Source organism: Neospora caninum, chromosome VIIa (genome assembly GCF_000208865.1).
Source record: "Neospora caninum Liverpool complete genome, chromosome VIIa".
Taxonomy (NCBI): domain Eukaryota; phylum Apicomplexa; class Conoidasida; order Eucoccidiorida; family Sarcocystidae; genus Neospora; species Neospora caninum.
In genome coordinates, this window is record NC_018393.1 from 3,654,118 (window position 1) to 3,670,043 (window position 15,926).

Sequence of the window (15,926 nt, forward strand, 5' to 3'; positions counted from 1 at the left end):
ACATGCGTATACGTAGGCGCATAGACATGTGCGTTTACAGCTATATATCTCCTTGGATGCGAAGGTATGTTTCTGTTGTGGTAAGCACGTGTTTGGCCCAGGCATTTGTAGCAGCTGCGATCTTTGGTAGAAAACGGCTGTTGCCCGAGTTGGTTTCTTCTGTTGCCGCTGGTAACACACAGATTTTGACCCCGTGAGCGAGCGACAGCAGCAAGAAAGACGGCATGCAAGCTGCGTGTCGCGGCGGCAGACTCTCTGTCGGCTTTCGATTGTCGATTCCAACCCATCAAGTGTTTCTGTGTCCTCAATCGCACGGATTCTTGCGCGCACCCGGCGAGTTCTCTGCCGTAGACATCGCCACACAAAACCCCCAGAGTTAAGTGTGTGCTGAAGCATGGGGGATAATCTTTGCAGGAAGCATCGTAGGAGGCAGTGTCTCTTTGACTGTCAATCGTTCATCAGACGCAAAACCACGGCGTGGTGTCTGGGAGTCTTCGCGGACCTCAGGTCACCTCAGGAGTCCCTGTTGAAACAAAGTTGAGGCATGCTCTTCGTGAGGTAGGAAGCTGGGAAATTCAGCGTTTCCCTCCAACTCTGCGGTTTCCGAACGGCAGATACAGCAATCGAAGCGAATAGGATCTCGCTCTTCCGCAAACAGTTTCAGCCGGCCGCTCGAAAGAAGGTGCTCTGCTGGCGAGAAGCCGGCGCTGCTGTCTCTGGAATGGTGTAACATTCGTGTTTTTTCAGACAGATATGAGGCAGTCTCGTGTGTCGCGACGCTGTGTCGGTTGTGAAGTTTGACTCTCAGGAACTGCGGTAGATAGTTAAACCGAGCAGTCCTTCCGGCGTCCACCGAAACGCTCTATCTGTTCAACCTTCCGCGAGCAGAGTCGGCTCCGTTCAAGGGTGAAAACGGTTCAGGCATCCGAGAGCGAAAGCGTCGGTGAAGCCTGTCAGAAAAATCCACCGGAAGCGCGATTCCCCATAAACCAGGCGACCTCATCGGAACCCAACTGACGGTTTCCTGTGGTAACCATCTGTGCCACGCTCTAAACGTCCACATTTCTTCCTTCAAGGGATCCGTCGCACTTCGCGCTTCTCGTCCCTCCCTGGAATCCCCCTTCCCCCCCCCCCCCTCCTGCTGTCTGTGGTCTACACACTACCGCTTTCGCGTGTTGTTTCTCGCAGTGTTTCTGCCTTCTGAACCTTTCTTTTTGAGAAGCACTCCTTTTCGAGACTGGGACGAGTGCTCCGTATCGCAGGTACCATCGAAAGCCCCAGTTTCTACGCATACACACTTGAAGTCACCAAGTCGTGCAATTCCACTCCGCAGCTACGTGACTCAACTGTGCACGGCAAGGCAATGTGCACCCCTGCGCCGCGAAACTGAAATGCGTTCCCAGACGTGCGTTCCTACCGCAGGTGCGATCTAGCCGTCGCGTTTTTTCCACGCTACTTTTAGAACGGCGTTAGCGAAAAACCATGCGAAACCAGCGTTGTACAAAGGCCTCAGTGCCACACAATGACGTCTAGGTTTTTCCAATGGACTTTCGAACTCCCGAGCGAATGAAGGGAAGAGACCCGCGAAAGCCGACCTTCCTCATGGAGTCTGTGCTCGACGAGCAGCCCCTCATCCTCAAATGCTGGCAAATAACTCAAAAAAACTTCTAAAATGCTCGCGTGTGGAGATTCCGGTAGACTGGAACGTTGCGCCGATCATGGAGTTGAAGCCTGTTCTCTGAGAAACAGCGTGAAAAAGAGGAGGTTCAGAGCGACAACGAAGACGCACGCACGTCTCGCAACGCGGAATTACCTACCTGTTGCATCAACTGCAGTGCACAGGCAGCGCTCAAGAAATCGAGAGAACGCATCCAGGTGAAAGCACGTCAACGAACAAAAAATCGCACTTGGTTCACTCCTGAGGTGCTGGATTTTTCGAGGGAAAGAGAGAAACGTTTTCTGGCGGGGGGGGGGGGCCTTTTCAGCGTCAAACGGGCCCCAAAGTCTCTCTTTTTCGCATGCAGCGCGCGCATGCACATGCCGCGCATAACTGCAAAAAAGAAAGCGGTTCTCTCCAGTTCCCTGTCCAAGGAGAGAATACAGAAGCAAGTTGAGAGAATGCTATCAACGGCAGAAAGGAAGTGTACCATATCCCTCCTCCGAATTGAGGAAGTCTTCCTTTGTTCGTTTGTCTCTCCCGCTCGTCTTTGTGGTTCTCTCGCGCTTTCTCGCTCCTCCACGCGCTCTGAGTGTCTGCTCCACTGCGCGCTACAGTTTTGCTCCTCGTCTCTCCTCTTTTTTCCTTTTCCCTCCCAGTCTCCTCCTCTGGAACCTCATTTTCTTTCTCCCTCTTCGCCTCCCTCGCAGCTTCACTTCTGCCGGATGCCTCGTCGGCGGCGGTTCGTCGGACAGGCGGCGCGAGGCACAGTCCATTTGCAACACCAGAAACAGGAGACAAAAACAACTTTCTGAGAAGGGAATGAGTTTGCAGCCTCGAACGGGCCGTAGAAAGAAGCCGCATCTCCGACGAGCCCCTGTCTAACTCAATTTCTAGCGCCTGCACTTCGTCGTCTTTCATATATATATATAGGTATATAGGTATATAGGTATATTTTTAGGTATAAGCGAAACGGGGCAAGTCGCATCCTGTGCGTCCTTCGCTCTGCGTCGAGTTTTTTTGTCGCTTCTTTTTTCTCGTTTTTTCGAACGAGGAGAGACAGCGTGGAAGACAACTGTCCGTGTCCCTCTTGTGAACCAGAGTGTCTGTCTTCTCTCGAGCTCAGAAGAAGGAACAGTCGCGCGATGGTGAACCGTGCAGCCAGCAATCCGCTCTTCGACGAGGGGCTGGGAGACGCAGCGTCTCCGTCCCCAGCCGAAGGCTCCGTGACGCAGAAAAAGCGAAAACTCGACACTTCACATCGCGAACCGCTTCTTGCCAACAAAGTGAATACCAAATACAGGACGTCTCCTTGTTCTCCTGCCTCGTCTCCTTCTTCTTCAGCCGCGCTTGTGGAAGAAGGAATGTTTGTTGTGCTTGTATGCTCGCTCGGCCGTCGTTTCGTCGTTCGCGTGCCGCGCTGTTTGGAGTCTGGTGATTTTCGAGAGGAAGAAACGAGCGAAGAGCCTGCCTCTGAAGAATGCGAGACGTCGTCTGTTCGACGCAAAGATGACGCGGCACACGGAGAATGCGGAGACTCCCAAGGCCCCGGAGGACGAAACGGAGGCAAGAGTCGCAGGTCAGGCGAGCACGCACACACACAGCACTGTGGCACATCGCGGGAACCATTTCCCCCCCGTTCGATCTCGTTTCTTTCGTTCTTTTGTTTTCCGACAGCTCGCCTCCTGAATGGGTTGGGGGAAAGGAGTAGGCTGCATCTACAGAGAGAGGAGATTCTTCGACAATAGCTCCACCTTCAGTTCCGGCCAGAGAGCGCCTGACTCGTCTCGAGAGACATGCAGAGGCCTTCAGTTCTATTCCTAGGACTCCTTTCTGGGGCAGCGTCTCGTGAGATCTGTCTGGGCCTCAGAGGAATCGAAGTCGAGGAACGTTTCTGCGGCAAGAGACGTTGATTCGAGGTCCTCGTCTTTTTTCACATCAACGTGTGGAATCTTCTGAACCTTTTCCTCTTCACATAACTCGATGCATCCGCAGATGCCCAATCCTTCTCTACGCCTTGTGGAACAAGTGACGCGATACACCCTCCAGTCTCCACACGCGCATCCAGGAGCCCAGTTCTCTTTCTTACGCATGCTCGGACATCTCAGTCTCTGTATCGCTCCATACGTACGCCAACACCCATATGTGCATCTCTGTCTCTATTTGCCTGTCTATCTAAATATACACTTACATATATATATATATATATATATGTGGAAATGCGTGTTTTTTTGGCGGTGGTTGTGCAGGGAGACTGGAAGTGGGAGTCGAAGCGCGTCTTCTGGAAGCTGGGTTTCGTCAGCGTCGCCCTTTGATTTTCCGCTTTCGCTTCTTCCCGGCCATCCGTTTTTCTCGTCATTTGTCTGTTGTCGCGGCATCTGGCAAGTCGACGAGACGCCCATGCGCGTGGGCGACCTTCTCGCGCACATGCAGCGAGACGGCGAAGGATCCGAAGAGGAGTCCGAGCCGTGTGAAGGGCGCGGTAAGCGAGGCGACGCGCGGGCAACGTCCGAAACAGACGACGCGGCAAAAAGAAGCAGAAAAGTCGAAAGAGAAGGAGACAAGAAAGGGGGAAGAAGAGAAGGCAGAGAAGGGTGGGTGGAGCAGGAGAGAAGCGAGGAACGAAACAAAAGGGAAACAAAGAGCGAGAGGACATTTGGAAATCGAAACTGGCGGTAGAATGGCCCCAGAGAGGCGCACGAGGAGGCAAAGCAGCGTCGCGTTTGCGTTATCCTAAATGAGCGTTTGGAAGGCGCAGATGAGAACGCCAAAGATGGCTTGCCGTCTCGTTCTCGGCGCCTCGGCACTCAGAAGTCTGTGTGTGTGTGTGTGCGCCACGTTTCCCAGGCTGGTGCGTTTCTGTGCCCAAACTCCCCCGTTTTCCTTGTGCGGTTCGCGTTTCGCTTCCAGGTGTCTGTCGGCTTGCTTTCGACGTGCACGAAGAGGTAGAAGGAGACAATCGCGACATAGCAGACAGCAACGACGCCCAACAACTTACCGCTGGAGCAATCGAGTGTCTCAGAGAGGGTGAGGTCCAGAAGCCGAGACGCAAAACTCGCGGCGACAATCACGCCTCTGCAATGCCAAGACAGACAGAGATGCACGCATACACGAGGTTCTCTGTCTACACGCCGATCGCACACATTTACGTATATTCACAGGCATATATATATATATATATATATATATATATATATATATATATATATATGTATATGCGATAAGTGAAATACATCTCGCCATATATATGTACAGGTATATCGAAGTAATTGTCGATGTGTATTGGTTAGTTGTGTATCTCGACATGGATATATATTTCTGTATACATTTATGTAGGTAGACACAGATATGGAGTTCCAGATGTGGGTAGGGGCAGGCGCCGATGCGCGGATAGACTCCGCTGTACAAGAAAGATAGAGCGGCGGCATTTTAGCATGGGCCATGGGAGCGAGTGGACTTTAGATCAGAGTCGCGATTCGATTCGCGTTCCGGTTTTCTGTCCCCCCACTCTTCAGAAGGGCTGCGTGGCGAAGAGGTGATTCGCATGTTGATGGCAAACAGCGCCACGTTTGAGAAGAAGACAAAGTTTGCGCAGGAGAAATACATCCGGAAAAAGATGGCCAGGTAAACAGACAGGCCAACCACGCAGCAAAGCGCTGTCGAAGAGCTAACACAAATGCAGCAAGGCGGCTGGGGCTTTGCACATACACATATATACCGTCACTGGCGTGCGGCTGTGGGTGTCTCCGTTCCTCGGGTGTACGTACACCCGAGGACGGCCACGTTTTTTCTGCGCGTACAGTGGTGTTCCCTCGTGCAGGCGTCGTGCGAGCACAGCCTTTTTCGGTAGATATCTGTGAACACCTGGTGAAGCAAGCTGCTGTAGCATTTATCACTTTCGCGCAGCTGCTACGTATGGGAATTTATCGAACACGCGGATGGGTAATTAGCTCTGTGCATGTTTCTGAGTTTATGGTGTCGGATTGTGGAGAGGGGACGGCGTCCACCAGGCAGCCTTGGGTGTGAGAAGGCGTGCCTGAAAACGTCCTGTCGCTGGCAGCCAGTCTCTTGTTCGATGCGGTAAAAGGGGGTGCTTGGCCCCTGAGGGTTCGGAAGATGTGCTTCTTTCTGGTCTCCCGATGTTTCTCCCTCGCCTCCCTAGACACCTGAAGCGTGTCACGGTCCTTCCCGCGACTCTCCGCGAAGTCTGCGAGGCTTACTACGCCAGTGATGCCTCCAAAATTGCGTAAGCGAAACGAAAAAGCAGACACTCGACAACCGTCGTAAAATCGCTTCCGTAGACGAAGGCGACGCCAGTCTGTGCCACTAGAGACGAAAAGATATTGCCAGCACATATATATATACATACATATATACATATATATATGTATATTTATATATATGAAAGCATACGCATGCGTACCAATCTATAACTATGTGCATGTGTATTTATATGTGCCCGTCTATATGCATGTATATATTTATATGCGTGGGAACAGAATATCGCGCTTCACTCGGGGCGGGCCGTGCACGAGTCCGGAAGATGTTTTCCCCTGTTCCTTCCCGCTTTGTTGGCAAATGGAACTGTGTTTTGGGTTGTCTTTCTTTTATCCTCCTTCGCGTTTTCTCCCACGCACAAAACCCCCCTCTGCCGGTGGACGGATCCGAGTGTGAAGATCTGCCGGAGCCGGACTCAAAAACACGCGCATGCATTTCGTTTCCTGAATTCAGACACCTGCGAATGGACTATCTGAGTTCGGTATTGATCAACGCCAACATCAAGAGCGGAGACCGCGTCCTCGTTTTTGACCACGCCATGGGCCTTCTCACTGGCGCTGTCGCGCTTCAACTTCACGGTGAGAGAAATCTGCATGCAGTCTAAACACACTCAGTCCAACCTCGAAAAGTGCGCATGCAGTCTAAACACACTGCGCAGTCCAGTCTGCATTCGTCATTTCACCAGAGGAATCATAGGGCCCTTTTTCTTCTGGGGATAGTGCCCCGTGCGTGTCAGACGTAGATGCACGTGTATATCCACGTACATTACTATCTTCATGTACCTACACCTCTCTACATATATATATATATTATATTATATATTATATATATGTATATTTATGCTTGAATATATAAATGCGTAGATTCATGTAGATGCGCACGTCCATTTACATGTGCGTTTGCACGTAAATCTTCGAATGGCGGGCTCCGTTGGGGAATTGAGCTACGGAGACGCCAGTTGAGTGCGCGGACAGAGAAAACGTGCAGCGGTATTCGAACAGGTGTACGAACGTAAACCCATTCCGTATTTTTGCATATGCGAGTGTGACGAACTTCTCGTGGACTTTCCTCTGCGTGCGGCGTGTGCTGCCTGATCGCCCTTCCGGAAGCCCCTCCGCGTCTGTTCCCCTTCTCGGTTCTGTCCCTTTCTGCCGCTTTTTCTTCCAATCCCGATTTCGCATGCACCCTCTGTCTTGTTCTAGGAGTGGGCCGCGTGTGGCGTCTGATGGATCGGGGCTCGAGCGACAAAATCGACGGCGAGTTGAATCTCCCGCCCGCGGTTAGACAAGTCGTCTTCAACGTCCCTCTGACCGCGGTACGCGTTCTCGCCAGCCCATACACCGCGCCGCTTCACGCGCACGCAGGACCGAGCGAAACGTGCAAAAAAACAGTCCCTGAGTCACAGAAACGCTTGCGTGGATATCGGTCCTTCTCTCTGCACATGTAGAAAGACAGATGCAGAAGTATGCGTTCTTCGTTTGCGAGGACAACGAACGTGTGTGGAGTGGTCGCAGGGCGGAAACTGCGTTTTGGAAATGCATGCACACAGGCGTCGGCTCGTCTTCCAAGTTTAAGAGGCAGACTTGCGGGGGTGCCGAGATGCACGGCTTTGCTGTGCTTGGGCGCTGTCTCTTCCAATTTTGCGTGCGTTTTCTCTGGCTCTCTGGTCCCCTGTCTCCCCGTTCTAAAGCGTCCACCACGCCCGTCTGGGCACGCAGATCCAGACGTTCTCTTCATCTTCTTTGGTCCTCTGCTCGCCGTCTGTTCCGCCGCCTCAGGCAGAGTCTTGGCCCTCGAAGCGCCGGCGCCTTCTGGCTGTTTCCTCGCAAGGCCAGGCAGACAATGGTTCTCCTGAAACTGGCAACTCTCAAGCCGTCTCTGCTAGTCCCTCTCCGTCCACTGTTGTTTTGTCTTCAAATCGCTTTTACTGGGAGCTCGAGCAGATGCACAGCTCGGGGGTGGACAGCGTCATCTTCGTTCTGGGCCTGAAAAAGCTTATCAAGGCAACCCCTTCAGACGCGCTCCCCGCCCTGAGACGTCTAGCGCATCGGCTGCTTCTTCTCGCCTTTCGGCTCCTGAAATCCGGTGAGACTTTAAGACACAGCGAACGCAGAAAGGCGAGTCGCAGAGCCAACGACGAGCGAAAGCGAAGAAGCAAAAGGCTCGGCCGAGTCGGGAGAAAGGAGAGAAGGAACGGCAGGAGGCTTTAAACGGCGGGAAAAGGTGTCGAGGGGAGCTGTGCCCGGCTCCCCACAAAACCGATGTCGCTTCCCTCTTCCTGGTTCTCCAGTCTCCCGTTTGATTAAACGACGTCTGTCTTTTGCGGCCTTTTCCGATAAGCTCATGCCTGCTGCCTTCGCCCTTTGTGGGTTCTTAAAAACCGTCTCCAGTGCCTCTCACCCGTATCGTCTCGTTGTGTTTCTCGGCTCGGATCTTCGCTCGTCCCTTTTCAAACTCGTTTTCCTCCTCCCAGCTAGCCTCAGGAGGAGCGCATTGATGGCCCCAAAAGAGACCGCGCACCTCCCTTCCTTGCTACCCTTCTGCCTCTGTTTTTGTCTTTCGTTGCCTTTCTTTCTCCGTCTCTCCTTCTCAGACTGTCTTCTTCTGTTTTCCGTTCTCTTTTTCGCTGTTTCGCTTGCTCTTTCTCTGTCTCTTTCTCTCTTTCTTTCTCGCTTTCTCTTCCTTTCTGTCCGTGTCTCTGTCTGTCTACCGCTCGTGATTTCCTTCTCCCGTTCCCTCTCTTTCTCTCCCGCTTTCTTCTTCTACATGTGCGTCTGGGTCTTGTTTTCCACCGGTCGCCTTTTTCCTGTTTCCCCCGCTTGAACTTTACACCTCCCCTGCTCATTTTCTCCGCCCTTCTGCGTCGCGCGCACGCGCTGTCTCCCCCTCGTCGCCGCCCGTCCTCTTTCGCAAAGAGAGGCTTTTTGTGGACACGCGACTCCCTGAAGTTCCAAGTCACGCTGCTCGGAGATCCGCAATCGACGCTTTAGAGCGCCCGGTGCTGTGTTGCGTAGCGCTGTTTCTCGTTTGTTTCTCTTTTTCCTCACAAACTGCTGGCGGCGTTCCTGCGTGCAGCAGCTGAGCGAATTCGCATGCAGTTTGGGTCTGAGGCCTTTTTGTGCAGAGGGGCGACTTGTGGTCTTCTGCCACAACTGGGAGGTGGCGTCTGCCCTGCATGCAGCAGCTGGTGCATCTCGTGAATTCGTTCACGTTCAAATGCAGGAGTTCATGCTCCGAGAGCAACAGGTAAGCCGGAACCCGGCTGGAGGCGTGCGCTTGGCGTTTGGTCTCGCAGCGAGGAGACGTCCTCCCTCTCTTCACAGCTTTTCTAGGGCATAGTCCCGTTCTTCGCTTCTCTCGAGCCTCTCTGTTTTCCACCTTACTTCTTCGCTCCTGAGCTCTCTTCTCTCTCTTCTCACCGTTTCTCTGTCCTTGCCCTCCGAACTTTAATTTCCCCCCTGGCGGTGTCGAGGCGCTGTGCTGGAGCACAAAGGCAACGCTTGCTTGGTCTCTCTTGGTTGTTGCTTCTCCGAGATAGCGTCTTTCCTGGAAGTTGTCTTTCCCGGAAGTTTGTCGCGCTGTCCTTCCGACAAACGCATGCGGCCGCGGATGCCTGTTTCTGTCTCGCGTGTCCCTTACTCTCCTTTTCTCGAAGCATCCCGTCTTCTCCACTGCGTGGATTCTCAGATTCTCCCTCGGCGCACGCATCCGGTGATGAATTCGTCGCTTCCGCTCTTCAGCGGCTTCGTCGTATCTGCCATCCGCATGCAGCCTGACAACTAAGGGAAGACAAACGGCCGCCGACTCACGCACCAGTATCACGTTTGTTGTATTATTGTCTGGTGTTACGTTACTTTTCTTACCTTGTTCTTGCGAAAACGACTTCCGAACCCCCAGCCTTTGCATTTGCTCAAAGGCATATTGTTTGTTGGCAGTGTGTTAGGCTCTATCGCATACCTCTGAGTCTCAGAGATGACCACTCCCAGTACCATGGTGCAATACCAATCAGATAATTGAAGCTAGACCGTTTATGTATTCATGCAGAGCGGTCGACGATATCTGCCAGGTATAGACGCACGCGCCTTCGCCGGTGGCCGCGTGATGGGAAGGTGGGATCTTGTGATCCTCAAACTGTTTTCTCAACACATGCAGAGAAGCGGGAAACGTTTTCTCAGTTCTCGAAAAATAAACCGAACCCCGGCAGGCTCAACCCAGGCAGGTGACGCTGCAAACAACAGAGGAGCGTCTCTCTGTTCCTGAAGTGGAGTTTAACACGGGGCAAAGCGTTTTGAGTCAAAGGCGTTTTGGACTCCGAACGTCACGCGGAGATCCATAGCTGGTTCATGTGCAGATACAGAGATACAGGGAGAAGAACGAGAGGGAAACTGTAGACGCGGGCTGCCTAGGTGTATATCAAGAGAGCTGTCGCGGCTTGTAGACAGAGAGCGCCAAGAACAAATTCCGATGTAGGTTCGGTACGGAGGCGAGACGAAGGAAGACATAAAAAACAGACGGCCGAGAAATGCGTATCTGTGGAAATCGGTTGCAGCGAGATTGCCGACGGCCTTCGTCGGTAAAGAGACACTCAGACGCCGCGAAAGACCGTAATAGATAGCCAGGCAGGCGCAGCCGCAAAGGAGGAAGAGAAGTTTGTTCTTTTGTCGGACAGCTCTGAGGTTCCTCGGAGATTCCCTGCTCTCCCGACGGCGCCTCGCCTCAGTCCCACCGAAGGGGATCTTTCCCCGGAAAACGGTTGACGCGGTTTTACCTTCCAGCTGGGTTTCATCCGGGGCGTGTGCGCTCAGAGAAATGTTGTCTCCGGAGCAGCACAGAAACCCTCGGAAGTGTCGAACCGCTCCCGGTCTCAGTGTTGGATAGGGACACCTCGTTTCGTGTCAACCTACGCGCAAGGAGCTTCGACTTCGCGACGTTCTTCGCGCCTGTTTGCTCGCTTCCACATTCGTTTGAGCTCGTTTCATGAGGATTTCCTCCCTGTCGAGGGCCAAGACGCAAGAAAACCGATTCCCAACTGGTACGGAAATCGTCTACGAAACCGAATGTGCACGACCCAAACTGCTCGGCTTCTAAGACACCAACGCACGGCATTTACATAGAGATAAGCAGCTGTACGCGGACCCGAAGCTGTCTGGGATCCGCGCGCTCGGCGGACGGTGTGTGTCGTCAGCGTTTCGACGCTCCTCCCCTAGGGGGATTGGAACGCGGGGAAAGTTCCTCAGCTACGATGGACGGCGCGGAAAGATTCCTACGTCCTCGTCACGCCTTTCAAAGTCGCAGCAACACTTCGACCTGCAGATGCACTTGCCGGCGTGTCTTGGTGCGATGGGCGCACACGGCGTGGACACGGTAGTCGAGGAAACACAGTGTCGGTGCGTCAAAAACAAACCCGGGAGTTAGGAAGAGGCGTCGGTCGCTCAGGGCTTCGAGAACGCGTTGGGCTATCGCATGAGCGGCTTGGGGATTTCCGTCCACTGACTCCAGTTCGCTTCTCTCGAGAAGAAAAGAGAGGTGCTGTGCTGAGAGACAGAGGCGCAGACAGTGAACAAACGGAGGTAGCAGGGAAAACGCCGGCTGCAAAGGCAGCGTTTTGCGATGCTTCCTGCGTCGGCTGCGCTGCTCGCTTCCCGCGTACACGGGTCGGAGAGATGGGCAAACGCAGACGAGAACGACCGGACGAAACAAAAGGCGAAACGGAGAGCACAGACACACTAGAGACATGCACACTGAGCAACCACCTCTCTGCGTCTTGTTCGAAAAGGCTCGTCTACTTGCGTCACTCTGGGACAGCACCTTGGCTGACAAAGCTGTGCATGGCTCTCAAACTCGGATTACTCGGCGAGGAGTCCACGGGTCAGCAGCGCAGGCGGGTATTCTTCCGGGCTCCCCGGAACCGCATACCGGAATCCGCGCCGAACTTCAAGTTCGAAAACTGTATGAGGAGTTCTAGGGTTTGCCTTTCTCCCTCCCGCATGTCGCGAGTTCGCAAAAGAGAAAGCAGGCTGCGCCCTAGGAGAACGAGACTCCCGGCAAAGCCTCCGCGGCCGTTTTGTTCATCGTCCTGCGCTTTCTGCCGTCTTGCGTCATCTTCTGACGCGCTGTGGTCGCCCTCGGAGTCCTCTGAAGTCGCCTCGCTTATCTCCGGCTGTTGGCGAGCGTCAAGCGCGTCTTGGGCGCCGTCGCCGGGTTGCATCTTTGTCGTTTTCGCAGTTCGCCAGCGATTCGCAACTCGTCGGTTTCGCCGCTGGTCCCTGATGGCGCGTCGTCGGCTTCGCTGGTTCCGGAGGTTCTCTACGGACTGGATCGCCAGGGCGTTGAAGATGGAGCAGGCGAATTTCACGGCGTTGAGTTGGGCCTCGCTCCGCAACTTTGTGATCCACTCAACTGCTGTCAACGTGGCGCTCATCAAAAGTTCGACGCGAAGTTGCAAAGAAGTAGAGAGGCGTGCCGCATCAAAAGGCGCTTCGCTCGGAAGGCTTTCCGGAGAGCCTTCGAACCCTTCCTGCGAGGGAACAGACTCCGTGTCCAGCGAACAAGGCGTCGCTGTTCTCCCCTCCTCGCTGGCAATCTCGAAGTCGGAACAGGCGGGAGAGGCAGGCAAGTCCCCGGACGGAGACTCCGACATTCCCATTTCCACGATTGTGCATCTTCGAATAATCTCGGTGAGCTCTTGCACGGCCGCAGGAGTCTCGCCGACGTGGTCACGCATCTGGAACAATTGAAGGGAGGAAGGCAAGAACACATGCGCTCAAAAGGGAGACGAGTTGTTCATGCCTTGTAACCTGGTGCCAAACATTCTGGGAACGCAGAGAAAGTGGAATAGGGTGGCGTTCTGCGGTCGAGGCGGAATACCGCGTTCTGAAAGGCCAACTCGTCAGTTTCCGACCCATTTGAACTCGTGGCTGTTGCGGAGCACATGGCGACAACAGACCTTTTCTGTTCCGGCTTTTCGGGATTGATTTCCCACTCTACAACAAAGTGAACTTTGCGTATGAGTCCAAGGTAAAGGATGCAACAAGCGGTCTGCGATGGCCAATCTGTGACTCGAGCGACGTGTTCGATCTCTGTCGTTGAACTCTATACGCTCGAAGCAACAGTTGTTTTCGACGGTCATCGTGTTTCTGAGAGCTGTGTGTTGTGACAGAACCAGAAATCGGAGTCTGCAGCCAGCCGGGCGTAGGGTGATGCTCGACACAGTTACGTGGCGATCGTCCCCGGCGAAACCGGCGGTGAAAATCCCCGTCAGAAAAAGGGACTGCGTGGCGTCGTAGCTAGGTGAGGAGCTGTCAACGTCTTTCGGCGAAAGATTGCGTGGGACTAGGGCGTCAGTGGATGTGCGCAGTCGAATCCACGACCAAGCCCCCGCGTGTCAAACAATGATACGATTGCAAGCGCAAATCCACGCACACGCCTACCTTTGCAGCGAGATATCTCGCTTGTAGAGTCTTTACGCATCCGGAACCACATAGCCTCGAGAAGGTTTCGACAGCTTCAATGCTCTGGCGAATAGCCTCGACTTCCTTTACTCGAAGGGAGGCCTCGACTACACCCGTCAAGAGTTCTGCTCTCCTTAGCTCCAGCTTACGCACGGCTGCATGCACCTCTTCAGAGGCTTCACGGTCCCCCGGTCCAAGTGGAGCGGAATCCGATACCTCCAGCTTCGAACTCCCAGCAGCGAGACGGTTCCCGGACTGGATCGAGAGCGAAGAGGACCCGTGCATCTCGCCAGCATGGCCTTCTTGCACCCGGCCTGCTTCTCCGAGTCTAGCTAGCGCCCTGTCGGCGTGTTTGATGGCTTTAAAGAAGCCGCCGATGGCTTTGGTGAACGATCGGGATGCAAACAGCGCCTCAGCAAGCGAAAAGAAGAACTCCATAAGCAGCAGATCGTCCGAAAGCTCGTCACCACCGGTGCGCGGGGGACACAACATGCTGGTGTCGGCAAGCGAATCACTGGGTCCAATCGACTCTGTAGCGGTTGCGTTAGATGGTTCCTCCTCCGGCAACCCTGAAGCCAGCACGCCACGAGGCGCAGCAGAAGTGTTGTCGCTGGCAGAAGCCGACGAATTCTGTAAAATAACACTGCATGCAATCTGAGCATCGTCGATGCCTAAAGCGTTCAACAACGCGGCGGCACACTCCACATGCCACCGGGCTTGTTCCTCGTATCCGGCTCTCGCGTATGCGCGGCTCAGCAGGCACGTGATTAGTGGAACTTCGCCAGGCCACTGGGCATCGGGATAGAGTTGTGAGATGGCCTTCGCAACCCCTAGTTGTTTTATTCTACACACCAGCAGTGGATCGGCTTCCATAGATGCCTCGAGATCCGCCGCCGCCTCCATGAGACTCTGTCTCTGGTCGAAGAGAGAGTCCACGGAGACGTCGAACTCAGTATGGCAATAATCCAGTTCCTTCCCCGCAGCTGCGAGGCCCCCGAGTCCGGCCGCAGCGGCAGCAGTCTTCCCTGATCCAAGGCCAACCCACAACTTTGGGGCCGAAAAGTGAGGTGCGGTGGGAAGACAGATACTGCCCAGACTCCCCCGTGACGAGCCGCGACAGTCCAGCTGCGGGCCAGTCCACCCAAGACGAGTCGCGTCTTGAAAAATGACATCAATATCCACTTCACTTTCAGCGGAAGAGACAGAGCAGCTGTCTTCGTCGTTCAGGCAGGAAGCGCTACAAGACTCCGGGGGAGAGGACTCTTTGGCGACGGGGAGGACAGAGGCTTTTGCTGCCTCACTGCTAATGCACTCTCTAATAGGCCGCACAGAACTACTTCCGTGCCCGCTAGCTTTGCCCATCCGGATGGAACCGGTTCTGCTTGCAGCTGATGGTGGTCTCGCCATAGGAGTGACTCGTGTCCGTTAGATCCTGGATACATCTCATACGCCGGTCAGTTGCTTCGAGGTTGCGGTTTCCTTTCCAGGTGCAATCGCCTCTGCTGGCACAGCCAAGTCCCTGAGTGCGCGGTTCTCCGCTTAACCAGCTTAGATCACGTTTGATTAGACACCTCCATATAAGCGGAACGATTCTCTGGAGTCGATTCCAGTTTTGTGTCTGCAGTTCTGAAGACGGGAGTTTCCGATACGACGACACATGGCAGATGCAACCGTATCGAATTCGCGAGAGTGATTTGGACCAATCTCTGTGCGCACACACAGAGAGCGTGCGCTTTGCTCCTCAAATTATCGCCATAGAACGGTCCGGCACGGCTTTGGCGGCAGAGAATAGGAATGCATAACCAATTGGGGGGACCGTTGGAGCCATAGAGGTGGCAGCAGAAGCCGAGTAAAAACAACTGGCACGTGGAAGTTCACTTATGTAGCTTTCCACGGCAGGAGGATCTTGTAGACCTGGGCAGCATAAAGGCCTCTCATCTTTTGCGATAGTCAGGCTGCGATGGGGCGTGTCCTCGTGGCTCTGGAGGGCTGAGACCCTGTGTGACCGTCCTCTAGGAGGTGCTTTCAAAACGGGAGGAAAATTGCTTCCGCCTCAAACAACTCAGTCACCCAATCTCTACACGCTGCGGGGCCTAAAACGGGCTCCCTAGGGCTGCAGCTAGATGTATGTACAGCCAAGGCCGGGCATGCGAACCAGAGTCCAAGTATAATGGACGAAACTATAAATTTACCCGTCTTCCAGCTTCCCGTGTTTAATTCAAAGCAGAATCTGGTTTCCGGGCGTCGACAATTTGCGGTTGTCAGAAGCTCCTGTCGGTCGGAGTTTCCTGGCCGCTTAACTCAGGTCGGAGATTCCCCCAACAAAATCCATGCATGCCGCTGGTGACTCGCTCACACTACTTGGTTTCCTGTAGAGCGGAATTTCTTGTCCAAATGACAGGCGTGTTAGAGAGCCCACATCACCGTTCACCGGCTGTGGAGGTGCTCTCCAGTTAACCGGAACTCTGAAAGCTGAACTGCCCATGGATACAGGCTGATCTTTAGGTCTGGAAATTCCCTGCTTCCCCCGTGATGACGCG

At 54.0% G+C, this 15,926-nt stretch overlaps 2 protein-coding genes across 2 annotated transcripts; one reads left to right on the top strand and one right to left on the bottom strand.

Moving 5' to 3' along the window:
* Positions 1-2,802: 2,802 nt before the first annotated feature.
* Positions 2,803-9,718, top strand: NCLIV_023490 (conserved hypothetical protein; the record flags this gene model as incomplete). Its single annotated transcript, XM_003882544.1, has 10 exons — positions 2,803-3,236; positions 3,907-4,139; positions 4,568-4,684; positions 5,173-5,281; positions 5,820-5,903; positions 6,389-6,513; positions 7,138-7,250; positions 7,714-8,020; positions 9,060-9,181; positions 9,623-9,718. The coding sequence occupies 10 exons, from the start codon at positions 2,803-2,805 to the stop codon at positions 9,716-9,718; spliced, it is 1,740 nt and encodes a 579-aa protein (XP_003882593.1).
* Positions 9,719-11,804: 2,086 nt separating this feature from the next.
* NCLIV_023500 (hypothetical protein) lies at positions 11,805-14,748 on the bottom strand (the record flags this gene model as incomplete). The annotated part of the gene is made up of 2 exons (XM_003882545.1): positions 11,805-12,659; positions 13,366-14,748. 2 exons carry the CDS (start codon positions 14,746-14,748, stop codon positions 11,805-11,807), a joined length of 2,238 nt encoding a protein of 745 aa, XP_003882594.1.
* Between the last annotated feature and the right edge of the window lie 1,178 nt (positions 14,749-15,926).